Here is a 20,717-nt window from a genome sequence, read left to right as displayed (position 1 = left end):
TGACCTAGGTGAGAAAATATAGGTGGACACAGTGATGACCCGAAACACCGAGACAGAGCAATGTCCAAGTCCAAGTCAAGCGCATTTATACTTGTCAAAGTCCACTATAAGCTGTAAACCACTGCCGGAGACGTGAAACACACCCTGAACTGGGATAGTCCAGGTGGCACAGATGATCCGTATGTGCTAGACTCGTCTGAGCTGTGTCTGCCACCACCCAGCGTGCGACTTGAAGCCTAGAAACTTGGTCGGGGAAGAGCTCTAACTATGCCTCAGGATGTAACAGGACTCATGGCAGAGTGGAAATGTCTGCAAGAAGAGTATCAGCAAATCCAGGTGAGGTGAGAGGGTTACACGTTGCACTTGTCAGTGTCGTGTTTCCCCGGGCGCTGGGCGCCGGGCTCCCCGCTGCCCCCAGCCGCACGGCTAGGATGGGTTACATGCACAGCATCCATTTCCCCCCCGGGATTAATAAAGCGTCTCAGATGTCGTCACAGAGGAAGTGACACTTGTACAGAACTCAGATATAGCATCACCACGTGATCTCTGCTAGATACACATACACATAGTTGTTGCACACCAGATGATGCACAGTATTAATGCTGCATAGTGTGTGTGTGTGTGTGTGTGTGTGTGTGTGTGTGTGTGTGTGTGTGTGTGTGTTGAAATAGTGGGAGGTAGTGTAGAACGCCTATAAAAATGTCATATACCGTTGTTACTTCATCCATCCATCCATCGACTGAGCTTTTTTTGGTCGATCACAACAAATCTTTCAAGTCGCATCATATCTCATGAGATGAACCCTGGGCGTGAAGATAAATCCCCGGTTTTTGCCCTGAATTATAAAATTGTAGCATTCTGTACTGTATATTGAGCCTTAACTATAATGAAACTATGCGTCAACATCTCCACGTGGCTCTGAGCTGATGGCCGAATTGTGATCTTGTCACCTAGGAGACACACAGGATGTACTTACAGAAACTACAGGACATGTCCACCTTGCAGAAAAGTTGCTCTTCCTCGATCTCTCTTCAGCGCAGAAGGCTAAAGGAGATGTCTCAGCTGATGAAGCGGTACTGTGAGAGTTTCAGCTGACGCACGCACGCACGCACACATACACGCACGTACACTGGTGCAAAAAGACAGAGACTGTCTGGGAAGCATAGAGCATAGCGGTCTATTCCGTTGCCTACCAACACGGGGATCGCCGGTTCGAGTCCCGGTGTTACCCCCCGCTTGGTCCGGCATCCTTGCAGACACGGTTGGCCGTGTCTTCGGGTGGGAAGCCGAATGTGGGTACGAGTGCTGGTCGCTGCACTAGCGCCTCCTCTGGTCGGTCGGGGCGCCAGTTCGGGGGGAGGGGGAACTGGGGGGAATAGCGTGATCCTCTCGCGCGCTACCTCCCCCCTGGTGAAACTCCTCGCTGTCAGGTGAAAAGAAGCGGCTGGCGACTCCACATGTATCGGAGGAGGCATGTGGTAGTCTGCAGCCCTCCCCGGATCAGCAGAGGGGGTGGAGCAGCGACCGGGACGGCTCAGAGAGCGGGGTGAATGGCCAGGTACAATTGGGGAGAAAAGGGGGGAATCCCCCCCCTCAAAAAAATAGATAAATTAAAAAAAGACAGAGGCAGATTCTATCGTGTGGAGGGGGAGATGACTGGAAAATTGTCTGTAGTTCAGGCCTACACTGCCAGTCAGTCAGTCCTAACCAGACCCCAGCCTCCTCAAAGCGAAACAGGCAGGCAGGAGGGGGAAAAGACCTTGACGACCTGCAGTGATCAACTCAAATGAACACACACACCACATGGCATCATGTCATCATTGTATATTTTGAACATTGTATATTGTGTACTCCTCTCGTACCCTCGATCAGGTGCAGCAAAGGACTAACAGAAGAAGAAGTCAAAACCATGGATGAAATAAAAGAGAAAGTGAAAACACGACCAGATGTTCTCTATGACATGGAGGCCTTTCTCCCCAAGAAAAATGGGTGAGGAATTTATTTCCTGAATGGCAGTAAGCGGCAGCCTTATGTTTTTCAAAATAAGAAAGAAAATAAACAAATGTGACATTTTTCTTCATTAATTTCTCTTAAACTCCAGGTTGTATCTGAGTCTGGTCCTGGGAAATGTGAATGTCACTCTTCTCAGCAAGCAGTCAAAGTGAGCACTAATAATCCCTGCATGCAAGCACCAAGGCAAACCAAGTCCCCCAGGTTTCACGTTTGCATCGTGTTTACATGAAGCAAATGAAGTCTTTGTTGGTCCCTGCACATTGCTTAGCTAATTACCCATCAGATGAGACTGATTACTTGCTCTTCGTTTTCCATTCAACGAGAATGGACTTATCGTAGCACTGCGATGAAATCTCACACCAACACAGTGTACTCGCTCCATCCTAGATGCCATCGCTTCACATTAAAAAGTAATCCCTACAAGAGTAATTATTAATGAACCGTAGTAATAATTAAAGCCCTCGCACCTCACATGCGTCAGGAGGAGTGGCAGCTGTGAAAGACATACAATTTCATGAATATTAAACGTTGCATGTAGGAGACAACAATCACTTCCTGTGTCCACTATGTGGCGCTAGAAAAGACGCACCAAATGTACATTATGTTGCGGCATATCAAATGTTGAGTACACACTTTAAATGTCATGTAAATCAAAGGAAGTTTATAACATAAGGCTTGATTTCCTGTTGCCCGGAGGCGGCGCTACAGAAGCGTGCCATTAATGCAGCAATGCATTTAGTCGCGGTCATCTGACACGCATGTGCATTTTCATGAATATCGGACATTGCACAAAGGCATTGCATCTCACTTTCTGCGTCCATTATGTGGCAGAACACCCACATATTACATATCATGTTGCTGTATATCGTGTGTATGTGTATGTAGACCACACTGTGTGCATTTCATGTAAAGCAAATGATGCTTGTCACATAAGGCTAACTTCCTGTTGCCAGTAGGTGGCACTGTGGCTATCACTCTTCACTTCCTGTTGCCAGTAGATGATCAAGCAGCCTTTGCTTTGTCCGCAGAAAGCCTTCTGGTGTAGCCGGGAACCGCCGCAGCCAGGACGCGAACTCGGGTCCCCCGCACCACGGGCGACTACGCTAATCAGTCGACTAAAGGGTCCGACCCGTTAGCCAAGGGCTAGCGAGTCTACTTATCCGTGGTCGCTACACTTTTCGAGCACATCAGAATCATGTTTATTGGCCATGTAGGTTTGCACTACATGGAGTTTTACTCCCTTTTCGTGGCTCTCTCAGTGTGCTTAACGTAGAATAACAACACTATTGTTGTGGTCCAGACGCAAGGCGCGTCTCCGCCTGAGTCTACCGGCAGGGTTCAGTCAGCGCGCTCGTTGAGAGCGCAGCTACGCACCAGAGGCTCATCGGTGATCAGCGCACCTGAAGCCAATCTGCAGCCAGCTATAAGAGAGGACGCTGACGTGCAGTCGGTGCCAGATTGTGCCATCTAGTACGGTAGTTACCCAGTAGCTCGCTAGACACTTTGGCTGTGTTTTCCCCTGCGATTCCTGTGTTGTGATCCCTGAGTCTAATCCTGTGTCTCTCTCTCCCGTCCTCCCAGAACCCGCCGGTGCTTCTCGGGCTCCGTCTTTCTCGCGTCCCTTGTGTTCCTCGGACCCCTCCCTTGTGCTCCCACGCTGCCTCCCGCAGAACTCCCACTCCTGGACTTGCGCTTCACCTACACGCACAAACACCCTCCAGTCATTCACATTCCTGCACACACGCACCACACTCGCCCTGCACACAGACACATAGTCTTTTACACACCCCACATCCGGGACTCTAGTGCACCGTACACATCCCGCATTCCCCTTCCCTGAACCGAAATAAACGTGCCTACGGGCTTGACCCTGCCGGACCCCTGCACTGGTTCCTTTCCGACCCACAACAACTATAACACAACCTTCTTCAGATATACACACAAGGACTGAATATATACAGGCCAAATAAGAGGCGATCAGCTGCAAAGAATATTGATATGAGATGCTGAAATAGATGTTCGCAGGTTACTTACAGATACATGTCTGAGGGAGATGACACCCTTATACGTACAATATACAGTACTGTAGCGAATTCGGGGGGCAGTCCGGGAACAGCCACGGCCGGGACGCGAACCCGTGTCTCCCACCCCGCAAGTGACAACGTTAACCAGTCGACTAAAGTGTCCGACCCGTTAGTTAAGGACCAATGCGTCTACTCATCCATGCACGTTACACTATATACAAAATGGTTGGATTTATTTGACAGTGTTAAGCGTTCATTTGAATTACACACATCATTTATTTCAGTAATATAGTAAAACAGTTAAATGGACAAAATTAACATTCGATGGCACGGACCAATGACAGCACAGCACATTCTGAATTTCATGCCACAAAGGCATAAATGCTGGCACAAAAGGAATTATCCGTTTGATTTTCTGTGTGCGAAAGTATGAGCTGTCTTCAATATTTCATGGACACAATGGGCCTGTTGCACTTGGCGCCCCATACTTCACACCACTTGGTGCTCAGGCCCTCATCAAAATATGGTTATCATATAGGCTAGACATGTACTGAATTTGATTCTTACACTTTCTGTTGCCTTCTTAGGTTTTCCTACAAAGATGAATATGAGAAGTTCAAGCTGTGCCTCACGGTTATCTTGCTGATGTGCTCCTTTATATGCTATTTCTTTATGAGCTACAGGTGAGTATACAAAGAACTTGAGTCCCATCAGCTGCTTCACCCTTTTCAGTCACTGAACTTCTTTACACAAAATGTTTATGTATGTATTATGTATGCATGTCTAAGTCTGCCATTTATGTCTTCTGGATATAGAATTGTTGATGCCATCCTAAATTTCTTGCTGGTGTGGTACTATTGCACGTTAACTCTCAGGGAAAGCATCCTCATCACCAATGGGTCCAGGTCAGCCAAACCACTCTTCTAATTCCACTTCTAACAAAGCGTGACAATGATGAAGAACTTTTACACAATCATAGCAACATTTCAGAGAACATATTCTTTGCCCTTTTTTTGAAAACAGCAAAAGCTATTTCTTCTGGTTCCCAGTAGTTCTTATAGCATTATACCTATGCTTTATTATAAGGCTATGTATGATTATGGCTGCTGATCTTTTCTACAGCCAAATCTGTGTAGCTGGGTGGGGCGCTGAACCTCAACAAATGTGCCAAATGAAAGAACAAGTGAGACTATCAAACAGTTAGTTATAATTCAAGATCATTATTCGGGGTATAACATTCCTCAGAATGACTGTCTGACTTTGGCCTGTTAAGATCCGCCTGCTCTTTAAAGGTAGGTTGACTTCACCTATAACAGTGAATTCTACTTAAAGCCTCGCCACACACAAATCCATGCATCACTGCCAGCGGTGGGAAACTCCGCTCCAGAAAGTGGAAGTACTAACCATGTATTTGCTCCACCCATGCACTAAACCAGCTGATTCTAATTATGCGCAACACTTCAGCCAGGTAGGAGAACTAAATCAGCCGGTTTAGTCCATGGGTGGAGCAAATACGTGGTTAGTACTTCTACTTTCCGAAGCCGGGTTTTCCACCTCTGATCACGGCTCTATCAAAATAAGTGATTTATCAACTAACTGAAAATATGCATGTGCAACGGCAGTCTTATCCGTGGTTTTCAAAGTGTGAGCCCTGCCTCCTGTAGGGGGCGCCAAAGAGCTTCAGAGAGGCAGGGAAAGACAAGCGGGGAGCTCCACAAGAAAATGTCTGAGCTGAACCCCGCAGAAAGGGCAGACGGTGCGACCACGTCTATTTAACGTTGGGGTTTTCAGATTAAAAGCAAGTTCCGGTCGTGGCTGCGGGTGGAGGGCGTGGCTGCGCTCGCCGCTGTCGTCAGTCAGTCAGTCCAGCCAGGACGCAGACCCCCTGCTGACCTCCAGGCAGGGCAGGCTGTGCAGGCGATGCCCGGTGGGGTTAAGCTGAGTGAACAGTGTGTATTTTCCTCCAGGGCGCGTTTTAAACGTTACTTAACAGACCAGCTTCAGCCCTCAAGCGTGGTGTCAAGAAGCGGCCGGGGGGGGGGGGGCTGTGTACAGCTTCGTGTTCTCCCTTCTGCTTTGTTTAAAAGTGATGGACATGTGTTCAGTTTTCTTCCTTTTAACTTCAGAAACATGCACAAATAGGCATTGGCCTGTATACTAATTCTTAACCACTTTTATATTGATTTTTTATTAAAACGTGGGAGATTGTAATAGGACTGAGTGTTCAAAATAAACATTTTCAAACCCTTTATGGGTGCAACCCTTTATTTTAAAATTATTATTATTATTATTGTTACTTGATGTTCTATGAAAGGAGGCTCAGCATCTTACACTTTGAAAACCTCTGATCGACATGAAATAAACAGCTAAATGAATGATTAAAAAGCAGTCAAAACAAGAGCTGAGGAAAATAATAAAGCATGAATAGAAACAGACAGACAAATCAAATGTCCGGCGGTGTGGCTTAGTTCATAGAAGTCATGGCGGGGGATCGGTTGGGCCCTTTGTGGTGATGACTGATCAGTTAGACTTGGGTCGGGGCCCTGAGTTTACGATCTCATCTCAAAGAGAAACTCAGAGAGATGGAGAGAATAACAGCCCAAACTAAACACGTTGATGGAAATATCCTCATCTTGATGTCTACAGTTTCACATAAAACCCAAAGCCCTCTAACTGAATCTATATGCCCCTGCAGAATCAAAGGCTGGTGGGTTTTCCATCACTACGTCTCAGCTTTTTTGTCCGGAGTGATGCTGACATGGTAAGCCCAAAGAGCACTTCACCTCTTCTTCCCCTTCATGACAGGCAGCTAACACCGGGTATGAACACCGCCGAACAAAGGACTGAATAAAAGATCTCTTGAGATACTTTTCCCTTTGGTCTTTTTCCTTTTTTTTTTTTGTCACACAAGAAATGCAAGAAATGACAGATTATACTTGAAATGCTATGACCACCTACCTTCTCTCCTTTGTTACAAAGGCCTGATGGGAACTTGTACCAGACATTCAGGGACCAGTTCCTTGCCTACTCCTTGTATCAAAGTAAGGTCAACAGAGGATAAAGAGATTATTTTTTCTTCCCAAGTGGACGTTACAAACTAGGCTGGTTTCTGCAATAAATAAATAAAACTTTAAGAAAATTTGAAGTCTAGAACAGCAGTAATTAAGTGGTGCTGCTACTACTACTTCTACCACTACTGCTACTGCTACTACCACTACTTCTACTATTACTACTACTACCTCTAACACTACTGCTACTGCTACTACTATTACTACTACCACCACTACTACTACCACTGCTGCTGCTACTACTACTACTACTACTGCTGCCACTACTACTGCCATTACTACATTACTACTACTACTACTACTACCACTACTACAATACCACTGCTACTGCTACTGCTACTACCACTACTACAATACCACTGCTACTACTACTACTACTACCGCCACCATCACCACCACTACTACTACTACTACTACTACAATACCACTGCTACTACTACTACTACCGCCACCATCACCACCACTACTACTACTACTACTACTACAATACTACTACTACTACTACTACTACTACCACCACTGCTGCTACTACTACCACCACTACATTACTACTATAACTACTACTATCACTAATACTACCACTACTAAAATTATTACTACCATTAATACTACTAATAATAGTAGTAGTAGTAACAATACAGAGAATTACGTGTAATACAATGTCAGAGAAACCAAGAACATTAACTATAACATTTAATGTAAACAGTTAAAAGCAAGTATAAACATGAGTTGTATTAAATTCTGTGAGGAAGTAGCGACTCTTAATTTCTGGGTATAGTGAAGAATGAGTGAAGGAGTGACAGTCGTAAGTGCTTAATCATCATTTGACTATTAGCTGGAAAAAATGCTTGATCACTGTTCGACACGTCACTGGGCTTGGTGAGAAGGTGACAGAGCATTACACGAGGACACGTACACAAGGACAATACCGCCATGATGCAAGCTAGACACAAATCTTGAAAGCTTTAAAAGCAATTGCCACATTTGTGAAATAGATAATAAATCAACTAGAGTTCCTGTGAGGATTGGTTCAAATGAGCCTTTATGATTCCTCCAATTAGTTGTGGGTCAAAGGTCAGATGCTACATATCTGCAGCACGTGAGGCAGAGTTTTTAGACTGAGGCTGGAATAAATAGAGGAATAATATATAGTCCATACTCGAGAAAATAAGGCTATGAACTTGGTATACACTCACGGTTCTTCTTTTTATGGAATATATGGAAGAATGGCTAATATCGTCTCCATCTCAGCGATCATACACTGTGTGTGTTGGTGTATTTGTGTGTCTTTGCGGACACGTGTATATTTTGTGACTTGTTGCGACTGGTTCTTTTAACGCAGGTTTTGTTCAGTGTCTGCAGTGCTATTACCAGAGCGGCTGTCTGTACAGACTTCGAGCCCTGGGAGAAAGACACAACATGGACGTGACCGTAGGTGAGGACCTGCTCTCCAAGCTTTGAGCCACTTCTTCAGACCATAATGCCTAAACAGACACATATCACATCAGGCATCAGCAGCTATTTCACAAAAGTACTTGGAAAGACCAATTCAATAACAATAAAAATACTCTTTCCATTTCAACTCGGAAGCCTCTGATGGCCATTCAAGCACCGATAAGTGTCCCACATCCAGTTTTGTGAAGGAGTGCCGTAATAAGCCTCTTTTTGCATTTTATTTTCCAGAGGGTTTTCAGTCCTGGATGTGGCGAGGACTGACCTTTCTTTTGCCCTTCCTTTTTTTGGGTCATGTGAGTATGTGTTGCTCCCGTCTGTAGTTTCCTGTCTTCCAGATTCACAAAGTGCTGAGCTGTGTCTGCTTTTCATCCAGAAATGCTGAGTCAGCCATGAAAGATTGTGCACAGTCATGTTTAGGTCTGGAAGTCCTAAATAAGATTATTTCCTTTCATGTGTAAAGGTTTTTGTTTTTTTACAATGCAAAATTTGGCATGGACCAGATTTGTGTTTGGCGGTTGGTCATCAGCTCAAATATTAATTCAGTGGCCAAACTTCTGTCATTATAGAACTGTACTAACTGTACTGTACATGTATTAACTTTTATTTAGATGAATGGAAGTGTAAAGCCATAATGTGTTGTCTGACAGTTCTGGCAGCTCCTCAACGGTCTTGCTCTCTTCCGAATGGCTCAGCTCCCAGACTGTGGGGAGTGGCAGGTCAGTGTGTTCACATCTGCCTTCATGGGTCCTGTGTTTTAGGTTTGATAAATGGTAAATGGACTGCATTTATGTGGCACTTTTCTAGTCTACCGACCACTCAAAGCTCATTACAGTGTACGCCTCACATTCACACACTGATGGAGGAGGCTGCCATGCAAGGCACCAACCTGCTCACCAGGAGCAGGTAGGGGTTCAGTGTCTTGCTCAAAGACATGCTGACATGCTCTCTGGAGGAGCCGGGGATTGAACCAGCGACCTTCCGATTACTAGACGACCCGCTCTACCTCCTGAGCCACCATGCTGCTCCCTAATGGGAGCTTTTTTTTCTTTCTTTTTTTACATAAAGCATTTAGATAAGAATAATCTCATGATCATAACCTGCACTTAAGTTGTGTATTTCAATGTACAGGTATAAGACGGCCCATTATTCAACCGGTAACATTATGGTGTTGACAGTTTAAGACTATTTAGGTCAATTAATGCTTTCGGTTTTACGGACAACTTTTTGTTGAAAATGGAGAGGCCTTAACCACTCACTAACTGTCCTACATCAATCAATCAACCAATCAAGTTGCATTTTAAATATTGCTTTTCTAGCTGCAACAGCCACTCAAAAGCACTTTACAATTAATTCACCAGCGATACCACAGCTTTCCCCATTTAAAGAACAACCACGTCCAACATTACATATATCAAGATGATCAAAATCTGTAACGCTTTCTTCTTTAATGCTGTTTATGTGATTCCAGGTCTTTATATGTGGCCTTTGCTTCCTGATTCTGTTCATGGGAAATTTCTTCACCACCGTTGCCGTTGTTTGCCACAAGCTCAAGAGCAGGAGTGGCGTGAAGCCCAAGAGCACCTGATGCACCATGAACATAACATCTCACAAAGTAGTGGCTCATGTGATATTCTCCTTTACTAAAATCCCACATTATCATTGGGTTTTTTTAAATATATTTTAATAGCCGGAGATGGCAAGGACAGTAAACTTTTTTATTTGTTTTGACTCTTATCATATCCTCCCTATCTGACAGTGTATGCTATTAAATCTGTTGTCTGTCATCATCATACAGCCATAAAAGCTTAATGGACTTTGGCAAATCGTTTACTTCTAGTGTATGATTATGTTCCACGAAGCCTTTGCATCCTTATTTTCAATAATTGACGACATTCACTAAAAAAAAAATGAGGGGGGGGGGATCCTTCAATAAAAGGGATATGCAGCTGCTCCGAAATTCTGTGTTTTGTTAGTGCACCTACCCATAAAGGACGCCGCGTGTGTGCGTGTGCGTGCGTGCGTGCGTGTGCTTGCTTGCAAGTTTGTACTGTTGTTGATCTATACTTAATGAAGTCAGGCATTTTGTCTGGAATTAATGCATGCAACTGACTGTTTCATTGTTCCATGTTGTACCCCTGGGTATTACTTGCAATAGAAAACAAAATCAAAGCAGACAAGGCAGCGGTACGTTAACCATAAACTCTCTCGCGTTCTTACGCACGCGCGCGCGCACGCATCTGCCTTAATTATCGCGTGTCCTTGGCATTATGGACGGTAAGACAAGTTTCTGCAGGGGGGAGGATGAGGCTCTCTAGAGTGAAGGTGAAGTTAACGCGTCTCCCAGGGCCGTGCGGACGGGCTTGATTACGTAACCTTGACTCTTCACCGGGTGCACAATGGGTTATCTCTTATTGCGCGTTACATGCGCAAAGTGCCGTTAGGTAACGCGTTCGCAGAGGAGTCCATTCCGCCGTTGCGCGTCTATGAAAATAAAACGCGGCAGCGCTTCAGCTCATCTCGCTATCTCGTCGGAGACGTCTCCCGTCGCCGCGCAGACCGGCTCCCCTCGGCGCGCAGAACAACTCGCCGCCGTCCTGTGTCGACACAAATCCGCCTCGACAATAATGAACTCGCTCACCCCCCCTGCACGAGTAGCAGTTGGTTTCGTCCCGCCATGGCGTAAATTTCCCTTCCGCCTTGTGCAGTGTGCCGCTGTGTGACAGAGTGGGAGACAAGGTAAGCGCAGCCCGGGTTAACTTCTCACTTAGCTTTCACCGAAACGTGCGTCACGATGACAATCGGCACACTGTGCAGACGAGTGCTAGCCGATGGACCAAACTGAATCAAAATCCCACTATCGTCGCCGTAAGGCAGGCTTTTTATTCACCCCGGTTAACGTGAACCAGAAGGAGCGCTGCTCCTGTGATGGACGCTGTTACGCAAACTGCCGCTCGTTACGTTCTCGTGATGCCCGTAACGCTGTTCGCGGGGATTTCGTCACTTTTAACGCGCCGGTTGGTGCGTATTATTACGCTTGGATGCGGGACAAATGTAGCGTATCGTCTATGGAGCTAGCGCTATCGCGACCCTGTTCCCAGGGTATAGACAGGCCCTCGCTGTTAACCAATCCCGTTCCCACCGAATCTCGTCTCATGGTAGGAACCGTGTTTTCGTCCAGACCACGTCCCCAAATCACGCTTTTTCATTCCCGATAACGTGGAAGCTAGAAGTGCGCTTTCTTCTTAACTAGTCTTGCCCCAGCATGCTTTAACTATACCGTACAAGGTGCTCTTCAGCTAGGGGGGCTACGTAGCAACAGCAACTGCAGTTTGATCTTTAATCTTACACACACTTGTGAAGTATTTGACAGTTTGTGCTTTTCACTGCAAAGAAGCAACAAAAAAAATTGCAATGTCAGACTGCGACTCATGCCGCTAACACATTGGCCGTGGCTGCTCCCACAATTTCTGAACACTGAAGAGGCACATTGCATAAATGCACTCTAGTAACCTCCTGCCTTGACCACACATGAGCACGTGAGTAGATAGCCACTCAAACCTTGACCAGCAATAGCCGGGACAGCTGGGCTCCCAAAACTAGAAGTTGGCTTCAGCCTCCTATGATTGTCAGTTGAGACGCACAGAGCCTATGCCTTTCATATAATTTTGCATGCCTGCTGTGAATAAGACACCTCAGTAAGGTTGTAGGAGGAGGTCTGCCAGATTATGCAATTCCTAACTTTCTGCAGAAGCACCAACTTTTTCATAATATTACGCAAGTCTGTTCCCAGGACAATTGGGGAAATTCCTGTGCTGTGTTTTTTCTTATTTACTCATTGCTTGTAGCCACACAACAGCTTTCTTTATTTTAAAGACAAGAAACCAAAGTGAGAGGTTGGTTGTTATTTCAGCTTGGGTTACCCCTCCAGGACTTCACTAAACCAAGTAATTGACATGGTTACCATGTTGCCACAAACACAGGGCTTGGAGACTAGTTAGCTGTGTGATGTGGTTTGACACACGTTTTAAGATAACACCTAATCTATACATAACTAAAATTCCTTAGTGTACAGTTATTTACAGCCCAGTTCGAGCATGGGACTCCTATTCGTTCCTGCTGTTATTTTAATTTCTAAATTGGGATGACACCCATTCATATCCCACTGTGAAATTCTAAGAATCTCAATAAAACCTTTTTCCCCATCTAAATCCTAGTAAAATAGATTTTTGATTATCGTTCAGAATCAGAATCATCTTTATTGGCCAAGTATGTTTGCACATAAAAGGAATTTTACTCCAGTTTTGTGGCTCTCAGTGTACTTACACAGAATAAAAACACAGCAATCTTCAGGAATATATACAAGGAATGACTATATACACATGAAACCGTTTCTGTGAACTGTTAACAGTATACAAGTAGTATAAAGAAATTAAGTCAATTTTATTTGTATAGCCCAATATCACAAATTACAAATTTGCCTCAAGGGGCTTTACAGCAACACAACATTCTGTCCATAGACCCTCGTATCAGATAAGGAACAACTCCCCCAAAAAAAACCTTTAAGTGAAGAGTGCAAGGAGTGCTGTGATACATATTAAACTGTAAAAAAGACATTACTTTTTATACTTAGAGTAGGTGGATTTATAGCCTGTTCAGATATACAGTAGAGAGTGAAATGTATTGCACATTTGTATTTTAAACTAAAACAAATGTATATGATTTGTATGTACAGTGGGTATTATGGTGTTCCAGGGTTATTGCACAATGCTACAGTGAGTTAACTACTCATAAGTGTGATGGTGAGGGGTGGTTTTGGTGTACAGTGTTCTGTAGCGCCTATCAGAGGGGAGAAGCTGAAACAGGTTTTGTCCAGGGTGTGAGGGGTCTGCAGGGATTTTTCCCTGCTTGTTTCCTGATTCTGAAGGTGTACAGGTCCTGGATGGTGGGCAGGTCGGCACCGGTAATCTTTTCTGCAGACCTGACTGTCTGTTGTATTCTGTTCCTGTCCTGTTTGGTGGCCAATCCAAACTAGACTGTGATGGAAGTGCAGAGAACAGACTCGATGACTGCAGTGTAAAACTGGATCAGCAGCTCCTGAAGCAGGTTGTATTTCCTGAGCTAGCACAGGAAGTACATCCTCTGCTGGGCGTCTTTGATGACTGTGTTGATGTTGAACTCCCACTTCAGGTCCTGGGAGATTGTACGACCCAGAAACCGGAAGGAATCCACAGCCGACAAAGTGCTGTTGAGTACGGTGGGGGGGTGGGGCGTGACGGGGGGCTCCTCTTGAAGTCCACTGTCATCTCTACAGATTTGAGCGTGTTGAGCTCCAGGTTGTTGTGACTGCTCCAGAAAGCCAGCTGTTCAACCTGTCTGTATGCAGACTCATCTCCATCTCGGATGAGGCCGATGACTGTTGTGTCATTGCAAATTTCAGGAGTTGAAAAGGCAGGTCTCCTGAGATACAGATGTTGGTGTAGAGGGAGAAGAGCAGAGGGGAGAGCACACATCCCTGAGGGGCACCTGTACTGACTGTTCGGGTGCTGGATGTGATTTTCCCCAGCCTCACCTGCTGCTTCCTGTCTGTCAGGAAGTTTGTGATCCACTGACAGGTGGAGGCGGGCACAGTGAGCTGAGTGAGTTTGGTAAGTAGGACTTTCAGGATGATGCTGTTGGAACGCTGAGCTGAAATCCACGAACAGGATCCTTGCGTATGTCCCTGGGGAGTCAAGGTGTTGCAGTATGTAGTGCAGTCCCATGTTAACTGCATCATCCACTGACCTGTTTGACCAGTAGGCAAACTTCAGGGGGGTCCAGTGGGGGGGCCTGTGATGTCCTTCTCGTGGGTCAACACCAGTCTCTCGAAGGACTCTATGACCACAGACATCAGGGCGATGGGCCTGTAGTCGTTCAGTCCAGTGAAAGAGGATGTCTTGGGAACCGGGATGATAGTGAAGCATTTGAAGCAGAAGGGGACTTCACACAGCTCCAGTGATCCATTGAAAATCCGTGTGAAGATGGGGGGCCAGCTGGTCTGTGCAGACTTTCAGACAGAAGGGTGACTCACCATCTGGGCCTGGTGCCTTCCTGATCTTCTGTCTCTGGAAGAACTCACACACATCCTTGTCACAGACCTTCAGTGCTGGTGGGGAGCCAGGGGGGAGAGGAGGGGTGATGGTGGGGGGTGCAGTTGGTGTGTAATGTCTGAGTTGGAGTGGGTGAGGGGTGTGAAAGTGGCTGATCAAACCTGCAGTAAAACACCTTCAAGTCGTCAGCCAGTTGAAGGTTCTCTACAGTGTGGGGGATGGTTTCCTGTAGTTGGTGATGTCCTGCAGGCCTCTCCATACTGATGCAGGATCGTTAGCGGAAAACCTGTTTTTCAGCTTTTCAGTGTAGCCCCTTTTGGCTATTATGATCTCCTTTGTCAGTGTGTTTCTGGCCTGGTTGTACAGGATCCTGTCTCCACTCCTGTAGGACCCTCCTTGGCCTGACAAAGCTGCCTGAGTTTTGCTGTTAACCAGGGCTTATTGTTTTTGAAGGTGCAGAACGTTTTGGTGGGCACACACACATGTCGTCACAGAAGCTGATGTAAGATGTCAGTGTCAGTAAATTCATCCATGTCTGTAGATGCAGCCTCAAAACACTCCACTCAGTGCAGTCAAAGCAGGCTTGAAGCCCGAGTTTTGACTCGTTGGTAATCACAGGCTTTACAGATTTTAGTTTTTGCCTGTAGGTTAGAAGAAGCTGAATCAGACAGTGATTATAGAGTCCCAAAGCTGCACAGGGGACAGTGATAGACGTCATTTAATATTGCATAGCAATAATCAATAATCCAGTGTGTTTTTGTCCCTGGTGGAACACTAACATGCTGTCTGTATTTTGGCAGTTTGTGGCTGAGATTTGGTCTAGAAAAATCCCCAAGGATAATGACAAGGGAGTCTGTATATATGTGCTCCATGTTTATTATTTTGTCAGCCAAGTATTGTAACACCTCACTAACACAGGCCTGAGGTGGGCTATTGACACCAACCACAATAAAGGAGGAAAACTCCAACGGTGAATAAAATGGTTTACAGTCAATGAAAATGGTCTCTAAGTGAGGGCTGCATGAGTTCTTCAACACTGTGACATCTGTATACCAACCTTCGTTTATACAGAAGCAGATCTGCCTCCCCGTTTTTTCCTCGTTAGCTCGGTTTCACAGTCCGCTCAGAGGAGTTGGAAGTGCGGCACATGGAGTGAGCTGTGCAGTATATGCTCACCGCGCTAGGCTTCAGTGAGGCACAGGGTGGCAAATCTGGAAAAGTCAGTGTTCTGTCGAGGAGTAGCAGTTCGTCCATCTTGTTGGCCAGAGAGTGGACATTCGCCAGGTGGATTGACGGGAGTGCAGTTAAAAAATCACCGCAGTCGCAGTTTAATGAGCGCTCCAGCTCGCTTCCCCCGTTGTTGGCTCCAGCGAAGCCCATACAGAGCTGTAGCTCTTCCAACTAAAAGCTCGGTAAAACTTTCCGGTTCAATGAAAAACAGCGGGAAAAGTTCGACCAGTGGATAGTAGAGATTCAGAGTGCGGATGGAGTGCAGCAGGTGCTCACGGTGTAAAATGCTTTCTTTGTGACAAATAAACGAACTGTTTCTGATACACAACTGTAACCGGTTATTTTCTTGCCCGGTGCGGGATTCGATACGGGGTGTACTGCACCACAAGGCGACATCACTAACCGCTCGGCTAAAGGATCAGATCCGTTAGCTAGGGGCTAACGTGTCTTATTAGTAGTTTACAGTCGTCACCCTCTCCCGGAAGCGCGCCCTCGCGCTTTGTTATTCCCGCGCTCCGAAGAGACTAATGAGGATCTGCACACTTCCGGATCCCACCGCTGCCACCAATGTAACCGGTTATTTTCTTGCCCGGTGCGGGATTCGATACGGGGTGTACTGCACCACAAGGCGACATCACTAACCGCTCGGCTAAAGGGTCAGACCCGTTAGCTAGAGGCTAACGGGTTATTATTAGTAGTTTACACAACAATTGTGTCAAGCGTGATACAAGCGTAATAATTGGAGGTCCCACCGAGATTTACAAGTTTATCACGGAGGAAGACTTGACACACGAACATGGAAAATTACTGCGGTCGAGATGGCACATGGAAGAGCATTTAGCTTAGCTAACGTGAGCAACTAAGCTAGCGTCTTGCCAGAGCCTGAGGCACGTTTTGTTGTTTAACAAGTGTTTTCGTCGAGTGTAAGTGGACAAAATGTCGGAGCACACGGAGGAAGTGTTGACTGAAATAGAGCAAACGCTTTTAGGACTGACAATGGAAGAGCTGCACCGTGTTATACCAGTATTACGGGCAAAAACAATAGTTGTGTTTCCATAATGCTACGTTCAGACCAAAGGCGGCGAGAGAGTTGGCGCCGCCTTGTTCGCCCGTGTTTGGCCGCCAGCTCCGCCAGGTGTGTTCGAACAGAACGCGAATTCGCTGTGTTGACGTCACAGCAAGCAGTCTAGTTACACCAACGCTGCTAGCAAGTTTGCTAGACCGCACACAACAAATACCACACACGAGCAGTTTGTGTTTACTTGTGATCATCATGGATGAGCGACAGAGATCAGTTGCGGTGGCTCTGCTTTGTATCAACTTGCGCCGCCGAAACCGGCGTCAGCGTTCTGTTTGGGTTCATAGCATAAACCGGAGACGTGCCCAGCTTGGCGAATTTCACCGGCTCGTTCAGGAGTTGCGTTTGGACGGCGTCCGAAAAGAATTCTGGGTAGGGGGCGTATCTTCTTTCCCAACACGAAGGCGGGTTCTAACCCTACTTGAAGGTGATTGGCTATCGCCTGGCGAAATATTCGCCCGAGTTGGACATTTTTGAACTCCCGAGAAGGCGCGTTCGTAGCTCGATTCGCCCAATTCGCGCCGCCCGTAATTTCGCCGCGACTTATTCCCGCCCATTCGCCTCCTCCCATTGACTTTGCATGCATTCGCGCCGCCCAAAAAATTCGCGCCGCCTTTGGTCTGAACGTAGCATAAAGGGTTTTAATGCGCCTTTAGGACGTATCGCATTAAAACAAGTTTATGGAAACGTCAAAATTCGACTTAACTCGGAGCGAATTGCTCTTAGTCGCGTCAAAGTCGCTACGCCCGCTTGAGGTGGATTTAGCCCGGTTCGCAACAGAGTTGATGCGCAAAATGGCAACGGGGGGAAACGCGTTTGTGGAATGAATTCTGACGCAGCGAATTACGCGACCGGCTGTTTCCGCGGCAGGCTTCGCGTTCACACGCGTGAAAACGTGGCCGCCGACAGGAGCGTCTGGACCGACGAGGACCCAAACTTTCCCTCGCTGTCGTCCACAAGAAAAATATAACTTCAATTTCAGATGGAAAACAGCGACGTAATGCAAACAATCTACCGAGAATTGTCGTGTGCGTTGTCTCTCCCACGTGTATGGCGCCCGCCGTTGTCCTATCGCCGCCCTTGCTGCGTGCATTAAAATCTACGCATTTCTTTGTCTTCGTCTCCGGACAGCACGATGCGTGGCCAAGACTAGCTGAGCCGAAAGTAGAGCGACAACTTGCGCAATCGAAACTAATTCCCGAAGACCTCTCCATTTTTTCCTCACTCTAGGCTGCCGCTTTTCTTTGTTCTTCTTACTGCTTCCTGTTATACTTCTAGGCCAGTGGTTCTCAACCTTTTCGGGGTCCTGGACCCCCTGTGTATTTTTGATCTACCCTGAGGACCCCTCCACCTGATCTTGGGGGAGGGGGGGGTTGCAATTTGATAGAAACAGTAGAAACTGCATTTTAAATTGCATTATAGCATTTATTCACTCTTTGGGGCAAAAATAAGAGCTTTCAGTTGTAACTTAGATATAGTTAACAAAACAGAATTCTTATGCAGTAACTTTCAGATATATGTAACAAAACAGAATATGTATTCAGTAACTTTCAGATATATGTAACAACAGAATTTTTATGCAGTAACTTTTAACAATGCAAACGGGAGCAAGATCTCTTATTAAAATACAATAAATTACACTTGTGAAACAGATGTAAGAGAAAAAAGTCCTGTTACCCTTTATATACCGCTCAAAAAAATAAAGGGAACACCTAAAAACACAATATAGACCTCGATGAATGAAATATTTCAGCTGGAAATCTTTATTTATTAGACAGAGGAATGTGTTTAGAGCAAAATAACCTAAGAATGAACAATGGAAATCAAAATCATTAGCCCATTATGGTCTGGATTCAGAATCGTACTCAAAACCAAAGTGGAAAATGAGAACATAGGCTGATCCAACTTCTGTTGAAATTCTTCAAGACGATTCAAAATGAGGCTCAGTAGTGTGTGTGGCCTCCACGTGCCTGTATGCACTCCCTACAACGTCTGGGCATGCTCCTGATGAGACGACGGATGGTCTCCTGAGGGATCTCCTCCCAGACCTGGATCAGGGCATCGGTCAACTCCTGGACAGTCTGTGGTGCGACATCGCGTTGGCGGATGGTACGAGACATGATGTCCCAGAGATGCTCGATTGGATTCAGGTCTGGGGAACGTGCAGGCCAGTCCATAGCATCAATGCCCTCGACATACAGGAACTGCTGACACACTCTGGCCACAAGAGGACGAGCATTGTCATGCATGAGCAGGAACCCAGGGCCCACTGCACCAGCATATGGTCTGACAAGGGGTCTGAGGATCTCATCCCGGTACCTAATGGCAGTCATGGTACCTCTGGCTAGCACGTAGAGGTCTGTGCGGCCCTCCAAGGATATGCCTCCCCAGACCATCACTGACCCACCACCAAACCGGTCATGCTGGAGGATGTTGCAGGCAGCAGAACGTTTTCCACAGCGTCTCCAGACTCTCTCGCGTCTGTCACATGTGTTCAGTGTGAACCTGCTCTCATCTGTGAAGAGCACAGGGCGCCAATGGCGAATCTGCCAACCAAGATGTTCTCTGGCAAAGGTCAATCGGGCTGCACGGTGTTGGGCTGTGAGCACAGGCCCCAATTGTGGACGTCGGGCCCTCATACCATCCTCATGCATTCTGTTTCTCACTGTTTGAGCAGAAACCTGCACATTAGTGGCCTGTTGAAGGTCGTTTTGTAGGGCTCCGGCAGTGCTCCTCCTGTTCCTCCTTGCACAAAGGACCAGATAGCGGTCCTGCTGCGGGGTTGTTGTCCTCCTGCGGCCCCCTCCACGTCTCCTGGTGTACTGGCCTGTCTCCTGGTACCTCCTCCATGCTCTGGACACTGTGCTGGGAGACACATCAAATCTTCTTGCCACAGCACGCATTGATGTGCCATCCTGGATGAGCTGCACTACCTGAGCAACATCTGTAGGTTGCAGATACCGCCTCATGCCACCTCTAGTGGTGAGGGCACTAGCAAAATGAAAAACTAACCAAAGATCAGCCAGAAAAGATGAGGACAGGCAAATGGTCTGTGGCCACCACCTGCAAATCCATTCCTTTTATAGGGGTTGTCTTGCAAATTGTCTAATTTCCACCTGGTGGAAATTAGACAATTTACCAACAGGTGAAATTGATTCACAAATCAGTGTTGCTTCCTAACTGGACAGGTTGATATCTCAAAAGTGTGATTGACTTGGAGCTACATTGCATTGCTTATGTGTTCCCTTTATTTTTTTGAGCAGTGTAGTTTAGGTAGATAAAGGTCTCAGTCACATTTGAGTAAAATAATCCTATTTCTATAAATGTCATAGGATCTTTTTTTTAAAGAAATAATATTCTCACGGACCCCTTGCAGTTACACCACGGACCACTAGGGGTCCGCGGACCCCCGGTTGAGAAACACTGTTCTAGGCTACTTCCTGTTATCGCCATGCGTAACGTATACCGTCATCTTCTGACGCAACTACGCTGGCGCCACAAACCAGCTAATGGAAGCGCGCATCAACGCGCCAAATTCATTTTCAACAGTTCGCTTGAAATTCGCTCGACATTTTATGGAAACATTAGCGATGCGAACCTCCTCAATAAAAGCCGTCGAGCATTAGTGAAACACGTGGGATTGCTAAGTGGAAACACAAACTGAGAACAATTTTAATGGAATGCTGCAAGTACAGGTTACCCAAAAGTCTCCGGAGAAGTTTGTGAAGTGGCTGAAAGCACTTTGAGGCTGCCGTCTGTGGCG

The 20,717-nt window shown here is 46.3% G+C and overlaps 2 protein-coding genes across 2 annotated transcripts in view; both read left to right on the top strand.

Annotated features, from left to right (window-relative positions):
- Positions 1–267: 267 nt before the first annotated feature.
- Positions 268–10,225, top strand: LOC130115951 (ion channel TACAN-like). The gene is made up of 12 exons (XM_056283839.1): positions 268–336; positions 955–1,073; positions 1,873–1,989; positions 2,102–2,161; positions 4,625–4,720; positions 4,853–4,942; positions 6,733–6,798; positions 7,017–7,078; positions 8,448–8,540; positions 8,789–8,853; positions 9,208–9,276; positions 10,029–10,225. The coding sequence occupies exons 1-12, from the start codon at positions 268–270 to the stop codon at positions 10,143–10,145; spliced, it is 1,023 nt and encodes a 340-aa protein (XP_056139814.1). The 3' UTR covers positions 10,146–10,225.
- Positions 10,226–11,268: 1,043 nt separating this feature from the next.
- Positions 11,269–20,717, top strand: part of porb (P450 (cytochrome) oxidoreductase b) — a 77,887-nt gene continuing 68,438 nt past the window's right edge. The window contains exon 1 of the mRNA XM_056283862.1: positions 11,269–11,296. The gene's annotated coding sequence lies outside the window, so the exon portion shown is untranslated. The remainder of the gene's footprint in view (positions 11,297–20,717) is intronic.

Source organism: Lampris incognitus, chromosome 7 (genome assembly GCF_029633865.1).
Source record: "Lampris incognitus isolate fLamInc1 chromosome 7, fLamInc1.hap2, whole genome shotgun sequence".
Lineage (NCBI taxonomy): Eukaryota > Metazoa > Chordata > Actinopteri > Lampriformes > Lampridae > Lampris > Lampris incognitus.
The sequence above is the reverse complement of the archived record's forward strand: the minus strand, read 5'-3'. Positions and strand labels throughout refer to the sequence as shown.